This window comes from Melozone crissalis, unplaced genomic scaffold, assembly GCF_028551555.1.
Source record: "Melozone crissalis strain CALT ecotype California unplaced genomic scaffold, PUWL_Pcris_2 ptg000038l_1, whole genome shotgun sequence".
NCBI classification, from domain to species: domain Eukaryota; kingdom Metazoa; phylum Chordata; class Aves; order Passeriformes; family Passerellidae; genus Melozone; species Melozone crissalis.
In genome coordinates, this window is record NW_026535816.1 from 3136043 (window position 1) to 3156127 (window position 20085).

General features: G+C 45.1%; 1 protein-coding gene across 3 annotated transcripts in view; it reads left to right on the plus strand.

Annotated features, from left to right (window-relative positions):
- The window catches only part of NAV2 (neuron navigator 2), a 369470-nt gene that overhangs the window by 153878 nt on the left and 195507 nt on the right, over positions 1 to 20085 (plus strand). The window contains exon 1 of one of the 3 annotated variants that reach the window (XM_054283737.1): positions 11688 to 12764. The exons of 1 other annotated variant lie outside the window; for it this stretch is intronic. In XM_054283737.1, the coding sequence (XP_054139712.1) occupies positions 12507 to 12764 (258 nt within the window). In that variant the 5' untranslated portion in view covers positions 11688 to 12506. Of the gene's footprint in view, positions 1 to 11687; positions 12765 to 20085 lie in introns of those variants that run through there. One more of the 3 variants, XM_054283738.1, reaches the window with a different exon arrangement.

Below are 20085 nucleotides of genomic sequence, written 5' to 3' on the forward strand. Positions count from 1 at the left end.
CAGTGGCTCTGGGCTCATCCCATATCCCTGATTTCCAGTGTCATAACTCTCCTGCAGGACAAGCGCTTTTCCTTTTTGCCTGAGCTGGTCAGATGTGTCGTGCTCTGTTCCTGTTACAAAGTTGGAGTTGAGTGAGCATGGCTGTGTCCTGACTGCGCTTCAAACGCTTGCTGGCTGGTCACAAGGGCTGCCCTTGGGGAGGGCAGCTTGCTCACCCTGCAGCAGGGCGCTGGATGTGGCATGGAGCGCGCCAGTGGCGTCACGGCCGCTGCGATAAAATTGCTGTGGAGATAGGAAAAGGCATCTGCTGTTTGTCCCCCCTGCCTGCTGCTGTCCAGCCAAACCTGGCTGACAGGGTGCCCGGCTGTCACATGGAACTGGCCTGGCTGCCACGGGGCCTGGGTGACCCTTTGCAGGTGACCTGGCACGCCAGGCTGTGGCAGAGGGACGGGAGCTGCGCACAGGGCGCGATGGGCACTGCACTGCGCCTGGCACAGCACTGCCCCTGCAGCTCTGAGGGCTGGGTGGTCCTGGCTGGGCTGGGGATGTGATCCTGGCTGTGCTGTGCTGGGGATGTGATCCTGGCTGTGCTGGGGATGTGATCCTGGCTGTGCTGTGCTGGGGATGTGATCCTGGCTGTGCTGGGGCTGTGATCCTGGCTGTGCTGTGCTGGGGATGTGATCCTGGCTGTGCTGGGGATGTGATCCTGGCTGTGCTGTGCTGGGGATGTGATCCTGGCTGTGCTGGGGATGTGATCCTGGCTGTGCTGTGCTGGGGATGTGATCCTGGCTGTGCTGGGGCTGTGATCCTGGCTGTGCTGTGCTGGGGCTGTGATCCTGGCTGTGCTGGGGCTGTGATCCTGGCTGTGCTGGGGATGTGATCCTGGCTGTGCTGTGCTGGGGCTGTGATCCTGGCTGTGCTGTGATCCTGGCTGTGCTGTGCTGGGGATGTGATCCTGGCTGTGCTGGGGATGTGATCCTGGCTGTGCTGTGCTGGGGCTGTGATCCTGGCTGTGCTGGGGCTGTGATCCTGGCTGTGCTGGGGATGTGATCCTGGCTGTGCTGGGGATGTGATCCTGGCTGTGCTGTGCTGGGGATGTGATCCTGGCTGTGCTGGGGATGTGATCCTGGCTGTGCTGTGCTGGGGCTGTGATCCTGGCTGTGCTGGGGATGTGATCCTGGCTGTGCTGTGCTGGGGATGTGATCCTGGCTGTGCTGGGGATGTGATCCTGGCTGTGCTGGGGATGTGATCCTGGCTGTGCTGTGCTGGGGATGTGATCCTGGCTGTGCTGGTGCTGTGATCCTGGCTGTGCTGTGCTGGGGATGTGATCCTGGCTGTGCTGTGATCCTGGCTGTGCTGTGCTGGGGATGTGATCCTGGCTGTGCTGGGGATGTGATCCTGGGGGTACTGGGGATGTGATCCTGGCTGTGCTGTGCTGGGGATGTGATCCTGGGGGTACTGGGGATGTGATCCTGGCTGTGCTGTGCTGGGGATGTGATCCTGGGGGTACTGGGGATGTGATCCTGGCTGTGCTGGGGCTGTGATCCTGGCTGTGCTGTGCTGGGGATGTGATCCTGGCTGTGCTGGGGCTGTGATCCTGGCTGTGCTGTGCTGGGGCTGTGATCCTGGCTGTGCTGGGGATGTGATCCTGGCTGTGCTGGGCTGGGGATGTGATCCTGGCTGGGGATATGCAGCAAGTGCTCATGGTGGGCTTACAGTGATGAATTCTCATTGATCTTTGCTAATGCCAAGTTAAAGCTTTGGTATTTGCTAGTGCTCTGAATTTTTTTGGCATGCTAATTATTCCTTTCAATTGGAAACGCTTGTTCAGCGCAGGGTAAGAGAGATTGGTGATGCTGTGCTGCAAATATTGTCGAACTTTTCCTGTTTATGTCGACGTGCTGTTCTGGTTTTCTCAGGTCAAATTAGACATCACCACATTTTTATTCGGGTCACACTACATGCGTGTGTGTGCACATGCATATGCATACACAGATGTAATTTTTTTGTTGTTGTATTAACAGTGGTGCTGTCCAGGAGGAATTTTTTTCCCAACATCATGGTGGAAATATTATGATGATTTTGGAAATGGCTGCAGCTGTCTGAAAATGTAAAAGAAAAGACAAAATAGAAACACAAATATTTTGTGTCTGTGCAGAGAGACTGAAAGGTAATTAGCCAAGGGTAAATAAATGGCTTTGTTTTGAAAGACCCAAAATGGTGACCCAAAATGTTTTGAAAGGTTTTCTGTATGATGGCATTTCTGTGTTCAAAGTTTCAGTCCAGAAGTCTCATACAAAAGTGATAACTGTTGGCAGGGGAGAGCAGTGGAACGTTACGCCTGCAATAGGAAATCATCTCACTTTTTAAAGTGAATGTTGCTATTTCAGGTTTTAATTTTGATAATTAGCAGTAGCATCTCATTCTCAAATTGCACTTCTAGCAGTAGGTGGTCCAGAATTGCATGAGGTAACTTAATATGCCCTTTTTTTCCTGAGTTTGTAATTGAAAAAAGACAGGAAAAGCTAACTGCTATTAATTGCACAAGCTATTTACAGCACAGAAAAATTGGTTTCTCATTTGTGTACATGCAGAACAGTGTTGGCACTGCTGCTGAGTGCTGCACTTCAGAGGTTTTGCTCTAATACTGAGTATCAAGTACTAATTCCTGTTACAAGCCCTTAGCCAGCGCACCCCACCTGGTTCCCAGTTTGGTGCTAACACATTCCCCAGGGCTGCTTTTGTTCGTGTCCTTGTGAATCCCCCTCACCTCCCCAGTGGGCCTGGCAACTCCTTGTGAGGGCTCTCTCATGGCTCTCTGCGTTCCTGCCAGCCTTGCTGGGCCCCCAGACCTGTGCAGGATGCGCGTCTCTCCTGGCTGGTGTTGCACCAGCTCTGCCTGCGCTCTGCAGCTGAGACTGCCTCAATTCTGCTGAGGGTCAGCAGGTGGCCAAGGAGCTCACTGAGGTGTCCTGGTGCTGCAGGGTACACACATGCTGTACCTTAGGGCGAAAACATGCACTGTGGTTTGCATTTGGTGTCAAAATCGCTGTTAACGCAGGCTAGGTTAATGTAAATTGCAAATCCTAGATGTGAGTATCTGTTCACATGATTCCAAGTGATGGCACATTTGTGTTTGTGAGAGATGTGAGAGAGGAACCGAAAGGAAGATCACACTTTAACACGTGCTAACGTTTTCCTGCTAAAATCTGATCTGCTGGTGTTCTTCTGCTGGCCCTCCTGCCTCAGCATTTTCTTGTGATGGACCAGGTTATTGTTCATAGCTGGTTTCTACTTCGAGTTCTTCCAGTAGGTACTGATGGAATTTTAATTTTTTTCTCTTTCATTGTATTTGGGAATAGTTGGGTTAATTCAGACTGAAAGGTCCTTCAGGAGGTCTTCAGTGTGACCTAATCAGAGCAGGGTCAGCCATGAGACCAGACCAAGTGCTCACGGCTTCATCCAGTCGAGCCTTTCAGGAGTGACAGAAGTGAATAGATGGATGCCCGGTTGGCCTGAACAAACTCCAGCAGTGAGATAAGGAGATACAGAGCTGGTTACCACTAAAGTTTGCCTTGATCCTTCAGCAAGCCAGAGGTGCAAAGCTTTGAGCCATAATTGAAGGTGGGACAGATGTTACACGTGCATTGGAACTTCACAGTGAATCCCCATCTGAAAAGATTTATAATTTCCCAGTTAATTTCCAGATGATCTTTTTTAACATGCTGAGGGTAGCAGATGTGTTTGCTGTATCCCACTCTTTAAAGTCATTTTAGGAAGCTGAGCAGATGGATGCCTTTTGAAATGCAGCAGCTGCAGCGGCGCTGCTGGTGTGCCAGCACATGGGGACGGGAGGAACAGCAGCTGGGAAGGGCTTGGCTTGTGAGGAGCAGCAGCCAGCCATGGGCCAGTGTTGTGACAGCAATCATTGACTACACTGCTTTTACTATTATTATTATTTTGCTGTGCACTCAGTTGAGTTTCTGGACAGCTGGGCAGGCTTGCATACAAGTTGTTCTACCGCTGGAATAAACACAGCTCGTGTTAATTCTCATACAGGAAGTGATTATGTCTCAAAACACAGAAAATCATTCCATCGTCTGTGTGCCTTTTCTTTTGGGAAGAGGTTGTGTGTTACAGTGTCCTTGCTGCTAACATTTCAAGGGGAAATGCAAAATTCAGAAAATTTCTCTCTCAGTGCTATGTCTTAGTGTGCTGTTTGTTGTCCAGTGATGAACATCAGCCAGATCTCCAGTAGGGCCATGGGCTGTTTTGACACTTATACCTTCCCAAAATGTTCCAGACAGTGAGAGCAGTGTTATTCAAAATCTTATTGATGGGGTGTGTAAAATGAATGCGAGCCTGTCAGGTTTTCATACTGTGGCTGTAAACCATTGAGTTCAGTGCAGCACCATGGGTAAAACTCAGGGTGGCAGGAAGCCTGTCACCTTAAAAAAATTAAAATTGATTAAATGTTGAAATATCAAAGCTGTTTAGGGCAACAGATGTGTCACTAATCATTACAGTGGGAACCTCCTTTGATTTGGTAGGAAACAAAATATTAGGACAGCATTCATGACTAGGTTTTAATGTCAATTTTGGATGGTGGATATTAAAAATGCTTGAAAAAAATCAGTGTTAGAACAGCACAGGAGGGTTAGTTATCAGTTTGCTAATGGGAGAACAAAGGAAATACAAGGAAATTTGAGAAGGGAAGCTTGACCCTGCCATGCATGAGGCTGCACAGTGGCCCTGCAGCACTTTAAATTTGATTATTTTGTGCTAGGTTAATAGAGAGATTAAAAAATAACTATTTTCTGTACATTTCCTTGCAAAGTGATTATTTAAGCTTTCTGTTTAAAACTGAGTGTGATATTCAGCAGGTGCAAGTAAACCTCTCCCTCAAACAGGCTTGTGGTTTTTAGGTTTTTTAAAGTAAAATGAGTTATTCCTATTTGCTTCTCCCCCGCCCCAGTTTATGGGTTAGGTAATCCTCATCAAATTCCCTTGCTGGATCATCACAGTGTGAATGGAGGTTGGTTTTGGGGATGTTGACTCTCAGGAATGGTCATGGCTGTCGGGTTGATGGTTGATTTATGTCTGTGTAAATCTGAAAAAATTTCCCTGAACTTTTTGATTTAAGAATTTCACTAGAACCATTACCCCAAAATTTAGCTGACTAGGGTGTGCTTTTATTTTCCATAAACAGCAACTCAGGACAAATCTTTCTTTAAAGGAGCTGTGGAGGTAGGCAGCATTCATTTCAGAGCATTATGTTAGGCACTTTCTGTGTTTCCTTTGATACCACTGTGGACAATCTAGGTTTGTATATTGGTTTTTTCTGGTAGCACGTTCAGAAATAGCTGGTGTTCATATTGTTGCAATTAGTGCCACTCTGTGGTGCATTGCAGGTGACTTCCAGCACAGAGCTGCTGCTGAAATGTTGCCCTGTGGAAATGTGGAAATGCTCCCTTTTGTTTTCTTTCAGATTCCAGGGAAGAGTGGCTGCCTGCAGGCTTGGGTTGTGAAGTGTATTTAGCAAAAACTGCAAGTGTAGGACGGCAATCATGGTTCCCTGACATCAGCTGCAGTGGGTGAGCACCACAAGCACTTGTTCCATGGCTCCAGAGCCGCACGGTGCAGCACCAGCTCAACTGCATGCTTGGGCTCATTTTTGCTAGGAATTGACAGGAAGTTTGTACTGAGGGGAGTGGAGAAAATGTGAGTTTATTATAGGATTGGATCGCTCTGTAAAGAAGATTTTGATAAATACTTCGAATTTGGAACGCAAATTCTGATGTTGGCTGTAGAGAAACTGCACTGATTTAGGGCAAGTGAAAATCTGGTCCCATCTACTTAGTTTGAGTAGTGCAACTTTGCTCTTTACAAAATAGCTGAAGTTGCTTAATGATAATCTGGCCAATTTGTGTTTGTTCAGAACTGCTGATGTGGGAGAGACTGATGGCAGCTGAGGGTGGGTTGGAATGCTTAAGCAGATCCAGTTGTAAAAAGGCTTTGAAATACAGCCTTCTCTTCCAATCTGCTTCTCAGATGGTTTCTGCCTTTAGGCTCTGACAACTCTTCCAGATGATGGAGCAGGTTCATTTGCAATGTGCCAGCAAGGTTACAGAAGGTGACTACCTGATGATGTGAGGTTGTTAGCTTGTAAGTGGTGGCTATTTTTAACATGCCACTTCTCCAGAGGGGAAGGGAGAGCAGCAGCAGAGGGAAGAGAGCATTTTTTTAGGTCCTCTCCTTCACATTTCACCATAATGTGATGGTTCTTAAAGTCAAGAGTAGCTTGTGGTATTTATATCATCATCATCATCATCATCATCATCATCACCTTTCTTCTGTGATGTGCTCATTAGTCACAGATGTTTTCTTTGCTTTTCCAAACACACCAAGCCATAGGCAATGTCAAGTCAGGCATGAATGAATATAGGAGCTGGTACCATTAACCTTGTGGAAACAAAGGACGCATGGACAGATTAAGAATACCCAGATGCACATCTCTGTCGGGAGGACGTGCTCTGCAGGTCTCTTTCCAAAACAGTGCTGCAGTGTTTATTGCAGGTGCTGTTAGTGGCAGGGAGAGACGATGTCCATTGCTGCAGACACAGAGATGTGCAGGGTGAGCTGTGGGCTGGCCTGACTGGGCTCCTCTGTTAGGATCACAAAGATTATTCACGTGTGTATGCTTTACACTGCGGTCGCTGCTGCTGTGACCGTGGCACAGACAAACAGTAAGCATCTGCATCCTACACCACCACAGAAAACATTAATTCAAATAAGCTCTTGCATTCCTCATCCCTGTCAGTCCTGTTCCTGATGGGTTTAAGTCTGAGGAATGAACTTTACATGCAAGGTCAGAGGGATGGACCTTTTCAAAGGCCATCACAGAACCCCTATCAGTGAGTGTCTCAAGACAGCAGGGCCCAGTTTTTATTAGATTGTGGGAAACTGATATGGCTACAAATCCAAAAGCAATGGGAGCATAATGAATTCAAAGCTGTGAGTTGGCATTTGCTGTGACAATAGAAACGTGTGAAGCTATGGAGTGCAGTGCTACTCCAGGCTTACGTTACAAAACCGTGCAGCACTCTGGTACAGAAATGGGATTAAATGTGAGCATTGTTCAGAAGGTGCTAATTTTAAATGGTGCCATTTTCTGTCACCATGCAAGAGCATTTGCTTGTATCACTGGTGTGGCCAGTGACATGTCCTGTGTATTTTCTGAAAATGAGTGGAACAGATGTTCTTCTCCAGGTGGAACTTGGCTTGTATATTTTTAAAAATTTTACACCATTATAAAATGAAGTGGAATTAAACCCAGTGTGAATTAGAAGCATGCCGGGGACTACAAGTGGAATTTTAGATCAGAATTAGTGTAATGCAGACAAGATTTCTGTCAAAAGAACTGGGAACAGAACCAAGGTTTCCTCCTCTTCTCACTGCTCTATATAAAGAACTCACATGTACAGATTATAATTGCTGTGGTGAGAGGATGCCAAATTATATAATGCTTCTATCCACATTCCTCCTTCTAATCTCTACTGTTCCCCATGGGGGAGCACAACAAAAAATTAAAGGGTTTACACCTTTACTCCTCTACATCCTTATGGGTTCTTTCAAGGAATGGTAACATGAATGTACAGATGGGATCAGCCCTTTCCATGTTAGATACTGATGAGGAACAAAAGATGGATGTGAGTGTGCAGAACGCCTGCAGTACCCGAAATAGATCCGTATGTGTTCCTGTCGTAACTCCAGTGAGGCTGATGGAGCTGTGCCAGGGCTGAGCGTGCCCACAGTCTGTGTGACAGCTGCCTTGATGAGAATGCCTTGGAGGGAACAATCCAGCCCTGATTCTGACTCTGTGTCACAGTCTGACACACATTTTAGGGATATTCACTTCGGCTTGAAATTATTTTTCTGGGAGATTGCAGATCCATCCTTAATGCCTAAAAGCCAAGGATAGACTTGATCAAGGTATTTTCAAGCCTTGAGTTCAGTTCCATCAGCAGTTCTGAATCACCAGACCAGCTAATGAGGTGTTCTAATTGATAGCATAATTCTACATGGTTTTTCCATTTAGGCTAATGTAACATTTGGCTTTGTTGAGGATGAATATTAACCACAAGTTGAAAGGAAGGTCTGATTCTCTGATCTTACTGCAATATTTCATCAAGTTTTTAATTTTATTTGCAATACCCACATGCAATTCATACAGACGTTTTCTTTCCACTGGGGTATAGAGACCTTGTTTTAATTGATAATGTGTGGGCTGTGGAGGCAGCTTCAGTGGTTTTGCTGTTCCAGAAGCGTTCGTCTCATTCATAAAGATCATCTGTTCAAGAGCAGTCAGCTCTGGGCTTTTGTTCTCTTCCCTGCCTTTATTTTGGGCAATGTGCTGACTTGCCTACAAGCTCTTGAACTACAGGCCATTCAAATAGTTTCCTGTGGCGTGTTAAGTTCTTGAGTTCACATGAGCCTGCTCACTAAAATTTTGAGAGTATTAAGCCAGTTCTCAACAGCAGAGTCTTGGCGCTTGAGCTGACACTCCATGGTGCTGAGCAGTCACAGCTTGAGTCCAAAGCAGTGATACTTTCTGAGCTTCAGAATCAGCTGCGGAAGCCAAATCAGTAGGGTTTGTTGTGGTTTCATTGTATTGTTTTTTTCTAACAGGGAACTGCTTGTTTCTAGCATTTTTCCTTCCATATTTCCCCATTTGGGGAGTGGGTGGATGCTGCCTCGACTACAGGCAGATAAGGAGGGGATGTTGTGGTTATTCAGGCTGATACTCATCAGACAGATTTAAAGCTGCAAGGGAATTTCTCCTAGTCAGAGGCTTACCCAACATTTCTGGGAAGGAATGAGGCTCTTGCCTTTTGTTTAGATAATTCACCTCCTTTTTAAAGGGTACTTACTCCTACCTTAGACACAGACATTTGGGTGACTCAAAACAGGGAAGGGAAAACTGATTGGACTTTTCAAAGATAAGAGACAGGTTCCCAGATCCCTTTGACTGTCTAAGAGAAGTAGTTTCTTCTAAAAATCTTAGCCTTAAAACTAGATAAAAACTAATTTATTAAGCAATAACAACAACAAAACCAACCCCAAACCAAAAAACGCAGACAACCCAAAAACTTGTGAATTCCAAAGACAGCCAGAATTGATGTTGCCAGTCTTTGCAGATAGAGCCTGTAATGTGATATAATTTATGATCTCATGTGACTACACTGCCACTGGATGCAGCAGCATTTCAGTGCCGTTATGCTGGGAAGTTTAGATATGTAAAGCAAAATATCTATAACATCAAAACTCCCCCAGGGTTTAGATGACAAAGGATTATTAGAGGCAAACTATGAGAATCCATGAGAGAAGCAGTAATTCTAGGTCACTCTTCAAATATATTGTCAGGAATTCACATTAAGCTTTGATGAAGAATATGTCCACTGATTTGGCAAAATATCTGTCGGAATCATAGACTGTATTCAGAAGAAATCATATTCAGTAGGTTGGACTGCACACTGAGAAATCAGTAAAACTCCTCTGAGTGTCTGAAGGAACTGTGGAGTATTTAATCCACCATCATCAAAGGATCAGATTCCATTATTGTTACTGGGAGCAATGAAATGAATCCTTTTCTTTTGGTCAGATTAACTCTGTGGCTTGTTTGGTATCCCATGCCCTAGCCAGTTTTCCAGGATAAAAACAGAACAACAGAAACTGGCAAGTTGGGTGCAGCAGGGACTGGTGGCCTGAACCTCATAAAATGTGTAAGTGAAGAACAGAGCATAAAGCTGTCAGTTAGATCTTCTAATAGCTTTTAAACCTTACTGTATTTTATTACAGATCTAAAATTAGCCTGCTTTTCAGGCCTGGATCTTTTTCAAGATGTTCTTACTGGAGCCCAACCTTCCCTAAGCCAGCAGGGCTGAGTTCTCAGCATGGAACGATGGAAATGGTGTTGGAGCATCTGACACATTTCTGCTCCAAGGACTACCAGTCCTCTCAGATGGTAAATTTACATTCTTTATCGACTTGTAGGGTTTTGAAGTGTTTTGTATGGCTGTGTTTAAGCTGACATTGTGGACAGTTATGGCAGAACATTAGATGACTTGTCTTGGTGGGATCTCAGTGAGGTGGATCATGAGGGACATGTGCTTTCCCATGTGAAATTGGTGGACAAAGAGATTGAGGTGGAAACAGTTACTTAAAAAACCAGCTACCATAAAATTTACCCTTCTATATTTACTACTAAACAGCCAGCAGAAGTGGTACACGTGGAAGCAGAATTGCTGAAAAATCCCAGCAACAGCCAAGACTGAACATGTGAGCTTATGTGGGAACTCGAATTACATTTTACATTGCAATGTTGGAGGAAGAATAGTACTTGATAATAAGTAGAGCACAATTTCTGACTTTAGTTTTTAGTTCTGCCACTTGGTCGCTGTGTAACCTTGGGTGGGTCATTGAGGATGGCATCTGCAGAAGGATCCAGCAATGCTGTCTTTCATCCCGGAGACACCTACAATGCAATCCAAAAAATGCCTCCTTTTTCTGTCTGAAAGAGTCTCAGCTGTAAAATCCTGAGGTTTGCTCATGTAAAACTTCCTGAAAAGCCTGAGTGTTAAATAGGCAGGTCCCAGCTCCCCTTGCCGTGAATGACTGAGCATGATTGAGCCTCCCTTCCCCAAGCACGGCTCACAGCCTGGACGGGGCAGGGGCAGAGGGGCTGGGCTTCCTCTGTCCTGATGAATCGCTTCACCCAGTGTGTATTTCAGACATTCAAGTGCAGGTTCATTGCTTCTCTGGATGCCCTGGAAGCGTTTGAGGCTGGGCTGGATGGGGCTTTGAGCAGCCTGGGCTAGTGGAAGGTGTGCCTGCGCACTGTCTTTCTCTTTGTGAGGGACAGGTCAGAGCCTTGGCTGGGCGCTGTGGCACTCTGTGTGCTGGGCTGAGCCCCCCGTGCAGTCTGAAATGCATCGCTCGGTGCCTTGATTCGGGATAATCAATCTCCCCCCGGCCGGGCTGGTGCAGGTGTGCACAGCAAGGGGAACGTGTGCAGCTCTGCAGTGGGTCAGGATGGGCAGGAATCCGGGGCTTGTAAGGGATCCCGGCAGCGTGGGGAGGAACCTGCGGCACCGAGAGCCTCCCCAGAGCCGAGAGTTGCTATAATAGGGCCGGATTACTCACTGTGCTTATTCAAATTCCTGTTGATGCTGGCAGCGGGAGTTTTTCCCGAACGGCCACGAACAATAAGTCACCTCCAGGTGTTTTGATTTGAATTTGTTTGGTTTTTTTCAAATTTCAAAAAGAAACCGATCCCCGGCTCGCTCCGTGCCGCGCCCCCGGAGCATCCATCCATCCATCCATCCATCCTTTGGAGCATCCATCCCTCCAGACCCCTCCGCCGCTCCTCCCCCTGCGGAGAGAGAGGGTGCGATTTCTTTTTTTATTAATTTATTTTTTTGTTGCTGGTGCTGGGAGCGGCAGGGCCAATCGGGGCCCGCCCTGCCCGCTCGGTGCCGGGCTGCAGCCGCCGCCTCCCTCCCTCCCTCGGTCGGTCGGTCCCGCCCGTGCCGCCCCGGGCTGCGCCGGGCTGCGGGAGCCGAGCCCGCTGCACTGCGGGCGGGACCTGAGCTGAGCCTGCTGCTCTCCCTGCCCGCTCCGCGCTGAACCGCTTTCATTTCTCATCCCGCTTGTTTTTACCCCCTCCCTTCCAGGTTTTTATGCTCAGCACTAGGGGAGCCGGGAAATTTTGTGGCCGCTGATGTATTTTGATTTAAAAATCGCTGTCAGCGGACGTTTCTCCTTCTGCTCCGGCATCGTTGTCCTGTTCACAGCTATTTAGGCTTAAGGAGCTTGATTCTCTAAGGCTTGTATCCAAGGGCATCAGTCATTAACACACTGAGCTACATCTGCTTCTTGGCTAAGGCTGAAGAAGGACATCTTAAGCTGGAAATCCTGCTCGCTCACTCTCTAGTGCTTACGGAAGGGGAAGCATATGCAGCAGCAGGTTCCTTTTTTTTTTTTTTTTTTTTTTTCCCCAAAGGCTGCCTCACTTTGGAGATGCAGTGACAAGATAATGGAGTGAAAGTCTTTCATTTCCAGGCAAGAAAATTGCAGGAGTCAGACAGAGAAAGGAAGGAGCAAGTTACATAGCAGAAATAGGAAAGAGGACAGTGGTAAGGAACTGAAAATAAAATTAGAGGAAACAGGTGGAAGGCTGGCATAAAGCTGGGAGATATTTTGGACTGGAAGTGGTGTGTTTTTTCTTCTTTTTTTTTTTCCTTTTTTCCTTTTTTTTTTAAAGGTTTTTTTTTTTAATTTGTTTTATTGTTGATTTTAAATTCTAAGCTGATTTTGGAGATCTCTGCAGTAACCAGGCTGCTTTAGAGCAGAGCAGCTTCCCCAGCGTGTCATTTTCTCTCTCCCTGCCTGCTGTCTCTGCTGTTGCTGCTGCTGACAGAAACGTGTTAGGAAAGCAGAAAGAGAAAATGCCAGCCATCCTGGTAGCCTCCAAAATGAAATCGGGACTACCTAAACCCGTCCACAGCGCTGCTCCAATCCTGCATGTCCCGACAGCCAGGACCATCCCACAGCCCTGCTACCTGAAGTTTGGGAACAAGGTGGAGGTGACGAAGCCATTGTACTCCAGCCAGATTCCTCTCAAGTCATCCAGCGGACAAGAAAACGCGGGAGACGGCCTCCCGGCGAGGAAGAGTAGCTCGGTAGAAAATGGATTTGACACACAGGTTAGCGGGCGCCGAATGCTGGGGCGGTGTATGCGAGAATTTATGTCTGTGTTGAGTGTGCAGCAGCATTTCTGGGGTAAATAGCATGGGATTGCAGGGAAGGGATGTGCATGTGTGTGTGTGCCAACGTCTGTCTGCAGTGGTGGGATGTTTTATATTGCACACAGCGGCATGTGTAGTTCTGTCAGCGTGATGGAGCTGATGGGGGTGCTGAGGCTGGGGCTGCGTGTGCTTCTTGCCTGTGCTGCCCTCCCCATCGCCCCTGCTTGAACCGAGGGGGGATTTACAGGAGGGAGATGGTGGAGATGGTGTTTGTGGGGTGTGTTCTTTGTGTGCTTTCTGGAGGTGCTAAGAGTGAGGGCTGGCTCGTGTGCCTGGGCTGGGGGAGGATTGCTGCTTGTCACGGATGTGTTTTGTGTTCAGTCATGGACTGTACCAGAGCACTAGTTGTGTGAACGTTCTGTGGGGAGTGAATGGGAGGCAGTGCTTGATGCTAGATTACAATATGCATGTCATTCAGTGCAGCTAAATTAAACAGATTATGTAGGAAATGAATACTAAAGTGGAATTGCCTGTATCATGCTATATGTGCATGACATCATAGATGCAGCACATCAGCAATGCACACATTTTAGGTTTCCCTTTAACCCGTGTCAGCCTTCTAATGTGTTTTTATATGTGCTGCTTGCTGTACAGGGAGGAGAGACGCCCGTTGCTGAGGTGGTTTGATTTCTGTGGTTGTCGGTGTGGCTGGGGCTTTGCAGCAGCGTGGGCACAGCGTGTGTGTGACCGCGCTAGGGAGGGAGCAGAGCGGATGGGCTGCTGCAGCAAGCACAATTGATTGCTGTGCTCCAGAGGTGGCTCTACAGCCCTGGGATGTGTTTTGGCAACAGCCATGTACGTTACACGCTGCTCCTGCCCGTATCTGAGCCCGGTGGAAGGTGATACCATTGTGCTGAGAGGGAAATGATGACCTGGTTTTTTTCCTTCTTTGAGGAATAATGGATCATCCCTACCACCTAGATTGTGAAATGTGTGGCCTGGTAACCCTGTTCCCTTCAGACAAGCGTGCCTGCTGACGGGGCGTGTTTGACCGCATGCCCTGATTGCAGGATACGCTGCACTTTCCCTGCTGGTACACAGGGTGACGTACTGGGCTGCTCAGGCCAGACAGATAGGACTGGAGCAGTTCCTGAGGGACTGAGAGCGGGAAAAGGAGACAGCCAAGCAGGGATGCAGGGCAGTGGCAGCAGACAGACCAACCTGTGCGTCACGTCTTGCCCTCACAAGATATCAAGTGCTCTCTCTCACTCGCGCCCGAGTCTGTCCTTGTGATTGTGAAACGTCAGCAAAATCTCATTATCTGCTGCCCTTTCTCTCACACGTGCCAGGGTTTCTGCATGGAAATCCACATTGCTGAAAAAGTGGTTGTTCTTCAGAAATACTTTGCCATCTTGTAACAGATGATGCTCACGGAGATCTGCCGGTGGGAGCCTTTGCAGCACTAAGGGCGACACTATGGTGGTTTTAACCCTTACAAGGATGTGGAGCAAACCCCATTTTTTGTAGCCTGATGATGAAAGGGTCTTGATGCTAACTTGTTATGTTTGAACAGGGAAAAATTTTGGCTAAGGAAATGTTAGATAATTTTACATTTTTAATTTCTTCAGCAGCAGGAGAAATCTTAAGCCTTGCATTCTCAGTAATCTCCTCTGGCTGGCAGTCTGAGCAGATGACCAGCACCTTTTAATTTGTCAGCCAGTGAGGCTTTTTTCACTAACTATTATCCTGAATAAACACAGTCATTTTTTTGTTGTTCAGCAGTTTTGCTGATCCTTTGAGCTTTGATCTTTCTGCCCACAAAAGCATGCAGGGTTTTGCCATTCAAGGTGGTAATTTGGAATGGCAGTCCACATCTAGAGGGAGATTTTTCCAGATGTGTTGTGTCAAGGGCACTGTTCATTCCTTTTCCAACTGCTCCTCCCTGCCAAGGGAGGAGGAAGAGGATGGATGGACAGCTGCCAGCTGATGGCTCAGCAGCTGGAGCTTTTATCTTGGAAGACCTTCAGCTATACTGAGGTACAAAAGTGCTTTCTGATAATAACCATGGTAAGGTTTAGGCTTGAACACTGCACCAGGTCTGAATAGCTTGAGAGTCTGAGGGTGATCACTTTGCTCCTCTGGGTGGTTTTTCTGAAGCACCAGTGTGACCCTCACCATTTCATTGGGCAGGTACCTGGCATCTCCTGTGATATTCTTACAGTAGGAATTATAGTTTACATCCACAAGCTGGACCATTGCCCAGTGTTTTGGCTCCTCTCCTCTGTAGATCTTGGTCCCTCTGCAGAATTTTCAGCCCACAAGAAAGGACATCCTCCTGTGTGGGTGGAGGGAGAATGAGAGAGAGATTGTGTCACTTGGGCTAATGCTCTTGGTTCTGGGAGTATTTCAGGGAGTTGTTCTTAATCCCGTTGAAGTGAGTCCTTTTTGCACTACATAATACCAAATTTAGTGGCTTATTGGGCTGATTGTTCTGTACAAGAGTCTAGAGCACAGTCCAGAAGCCAGCCTATGAGGATACCATGTTCTCATGCTGGGTTAGCATGTTTCAAGGCACTTACACACCACTGCAAAGCTTCATGAGCTTTCTTGGTGCCAGGTGCTACCTTTCATGAACCTGATTCTTCAGAGAATGTGAGCACTGCAGGTGGTATTCATTAAAGCACCAATTATTTTAAAAAACCTGCTGAAATTCCACATGTCCCACTCACAAATGTGGTATCTGTGAAAACTTCTAAATGTTTTGCTGATTTTGTTCCTCTTGATATGGTTTTACGTGTGTTAGCTGGATTTTATATAACTGGAAGTTTTGTGTCTTAAGGCTTTATAAGGGCAGTGTGTTTTAAAATGCTGTGCAATTTATAAAAAGCACACTTCAGAGTATTTCAGGGGCACTTTCCAAAGAAAGGCCTGAGAATTTTAGCATCAAGCCCGTTGTAAATGCTAGTCGGAAATGTTAGGTTGATGAATCATGGCAGTATCATTCCTATTTTACTGTTACTGATATACACACTCTATTTTTCCATATTAAATCCCCTGTGTTGTGCACAACAGTATCTGACTGTTGCACTGGTGCTTATTTTGTCTAATTTGAAAACACCGCCAATAAATTGTACTACCCATATTTAGAGAGAATTGTTTTGGAAATATTTAACTTTGTTACCAGAGAAACTTCTGTTGAGTAGATAGCAAGATTCTCATCTCTAGCATGGCATTTCTCAGTGATTCTGAGAAAGTCGGATGCATTTGACTACTAAATTTGCATTAGTTGTTTAAGAAAGAAATCATTGCCAGTTAGGAGTCCGTGGTTGTGGTGTCATTGTTCATGCAGATGCAAGAAGGAAGATGCCATTTTGAATATCACTGAAGGAGATCATGGATTTCATTACTGTGTTTATTGCTGCTATATTTTATTCTCCAAATTCTTGATTTTCTTTCTCCAGAGAACCTGAAAAATAAATTAAAATAATCATTGTTTGTACCTTCAGTAACTGAAGCAGCACTAAAGGCACCAGGGCCTTGCTAAATGGTCGGTCCCACCCTTCCACTAAAGCACTTGCAAGTTAAGAGAGATCTGTTTAACCTGGGTTTAAAATATGTGTGTTCAGCAATTACCTGTAATTGTGCTTTGTTGGGCTGGGAGGGCAGGGGCTAGGAATTGGTATTTCTTTGTAAATTTCTTTGCAATATTCATTTGCTGAAAACTCTCCTGGTGGACATGGCAGGGAGGTGCTGACAGACTGTGATGTTCTCCCTCACTTTTGTCTTTCACTGCACTAGGCAAAGCCTAGGATGTCTACAACTCTTGCAACTCCTTGTGCTGTCTACAGAACTCTTTTTAGTTTCCCTATACCCTTTTTTTTTTTACTAATTCCATTTAAAACTGGTTAGATATTGTCTGAAATCAAGCTGCCTCGCTCAGCTGGGTTTTTCTTCATATTTCTTTCCCAGTTAGTGAAGATCTTGTTGAGTTTGGCAGCCTGGATCTGGGGTGGTCTAGTTCTGGAGTGTTCTAGATGTCCCTATTTTCTAGTCTTACACTAGATTTTTTTGCCTAGTGATTCCTTCCTAATTTTTCAAGACCATCTACACCTGGGTTGTGTTCCAGAACATTTGCCACACCTGTTGAGGTTGAAGCCATCTCTGTTTTTGGCCTCACTGCCCATTCTGTAGTCCAAGTGATGGCCGGGGCATGGAAGCTCTGTCCCAGCTCCCTGACAGGGATGGGGGGGACAGGCTGTCCCAGGTTGGTGGCACACTGCTGGCACATTCCCGGCAGTTCAGCCAGCTGTGCCCTGCTCTCAAACTGAGCAACTCCACAGGCTCCTCCAGCGTTTTCCACACCTCACATTTAGGCTCACATCAGGTGTTTGATGAGCCACATGTGACCCGTGCTCTGTGGGCTCTCAGTTATCTTCTCTGCCTCACTCCCCTGGTGCCCATGCCACTAGCAATGCAAACCAAGCCAGTTCAGATATTAGTAATTATTTTTCTGTATTTTAATTAACTTTAACTGTTTAAACCTCCATATCGTCACTATCTTGCCAATGTGAAGCTTCCCAGACAGAAGGATTAATGGAGCATATTGCAGGGAAGTGATGCCTTCCCTTCTGACATGCATGAGCCGTGTTTGTGTGTGTTTCACAGTTCTCACACCAAACCAGCTTGCAGAAGGGATAGGAATCCAGCAAATCTTTATCTGGACCCAGTTTAAACTCAGATGAACATCAGCTGGTTTCAGTGCCATTGCATGAGCTGCCTCAGTCGTGTGAAATTTGGTCTCGCTCTGACTGCTGAGCTAATTATGAATGAAATTACGAGAAATGTGGTCAATCATACTGATAACTTTCACATAAAAGATTGCTTTTTGCAGTTGGAAGAAACCCAATGGAGTCATGTTTAGGATATGAACAAAGGATAGATTTTACTGAAGTTGGGCGAAGCTGAGGAAAACTATAGATTCAGACTATCAAAATACATAAGCACAAAATAAATTTGAAATTGGTGCTGATGAGCTTGTTGGTATGATTATAGTTATGTACCTAAGTCATTCTTACAAGAAAGCCTGTGCTGGATCTTTATGATGGATTTCTTTTTACACCCACTGTAAGCAATTTGAGGCCACTAAATAGCCAAATTCTTCTTCTATTTAGGATTGCTGTGGGTTTGATCTATTTCTAGATACATACTGGACATTTAATTGTTGGAGGGCAGGGGAGGGTCTGCTCTGGATGAAATGTTCTCAGGTAGAAAACAAGATAACAATTCCCAAGTTGTTTTACTGTGATTATTAACATGGGTTTTTCAGTGATTTGTCTTTTGCTGTAAAGAGCTACCTTTTCTGAAGCCTTGCATTTGAACAGCAGGTGTAGCGTTGCACTATGAGTCCAGGAAGTTCTTTAATCATTGGGTTTTCATTTAGAATGTGCAAAGGGTTACTTTGCATAAAGTAACTTTGTTCAAAGCTCCATTTTTTTTTTTTCATATTGGAAAATGGTTTTTCCCCCTCTTACTTGTGACTGTCTGTCTGTCTATCTGGCTTGAAAATTTGAATATGCTTAACCTAAAGCACCTTAGAGGTAGTGATATTGTTCTTATTTTTTGGAGAACATTTGTGAAGTGGATGGCTGAGGCACAGAGAAATGTAGCCAAGGTCAGAAAGTCTGCAGCTCTACAGAAAATTACTCTCTGGTCCCTTGATGCTAGATTATCTTTCTCCTTTGCAGCTACTTGTTAACAGCTCAAAATGCTCATGCATATGGTGTCCATGTGTTCTCCTTCTGTCCTTGGAACTGTTAGTTCACTCCATTGAGTTGAATTTCTGAAGTGAACACTCTCACTTTCTTGTCCCTGCTTTAGCAAGTGGTTTTTATCACCTTCTGCTGTGACACCAAGCAGAAAGAGGTACAAGCATATTGATAGAGCAGAACAACAGATACTGCTCTTGAAATCTGCTGGCCCTGAACCTAAGCAGTTCTCAAAAAGAAAAAAAATCTGATTATAAAGAAGTCTGATAAACAAATAATTAACTTTCCCCAAGTTTCAAGTATCTAGGAAGTAAAAAAAAACACCCCAAAACCCCAAACCAACACTACTTGTGCTCTTTTTGCCTGTCCAGAGGGTATCAGGAAAGAAAGCCTTTATTTACTGAGATATGTGGATTAAGTCCTGGGTTTTGGAAATTAAGGATTGGTATTGGCTGGTTTTAATTTGCTTTTAAGAGTCCTTTGAGAAACATTGTCTTCTCTGTAATTTTACTTTCCAGATTATCTCACCACTAGATTTAAATCTCTGAACAATTTGTAGAGCATTTTAATGCTTCTAGCCTACAAGTTCCCTCTTCTTACCAAAGTGGAAGAAATTAAGGAGGTGCTTAAATCAATAATTATTTTGCTTGAACTTTCCAAGTTTGCAACAGGATAAATATTGTAAGTGCTGTTTGAGAAGATATATTTGTGAATTAAGCAATAGCTGGGCCTTTAATTGAAAGGTGTGTGCTCTGCTCTTGGCCTTTTTTCCCATTTATTTTTTTGCTTCTTGAAGCTTTGGAGCTAAATCTTCTACTTTTTATTTTGGTATAAATCAAAAGATGCTCTGAAGATTTTAACCCATTAATCTAGTTTTTTTCTTTGCAGCAAACTGTAGAATCTCATTTTCCTGAGAAATTCACCTGGCTAAAAATACCCTGCTTTAATATTATTTTTAGAAACATCTATATTTGAAGTATATAAATGGTTAGCTATGATGTGTATTATTAGACATGAACTGTTGGTACATTTTGTAACAGGAAGCTGCTGGTTTTCCATTCACCAAGAACTGGAATTCAGTCAAACGCTTGGCACTTAGTTGTATGCCTCTAATTTTATCTGTAAATTGTTTTTTCTGAAATAGTTTGTGGAAACAGTCTCAGTTTCTTCAGTTTTGCAAAGGCATGGAAATAACTGCTAAAACTTAAAACAAATAAACCACCTATTAAAATAAATGAGAAAACAGGTCACTTCTTATTTTAAAACGGACTGAAATCTGAAGTTTTCTTCTGATTTCACCTTTTTTTGCCTGTTGAAAGTATTTTTAGTTGTGTTATCCTTGGATTATTTTTCATTTTAATTTTGGGTTATTTCAGAATTGGAAGCAATGTGTGGGAAAACAATGCCTGAGAGGGAAAGGTATCCAACTTCTGTATTTGAAAATTCACTTTTACCAGCACTTTTTCCCCTGTGCGTGTTGAGTTTTGGACTGCCATAACATCATGTTTTGACAG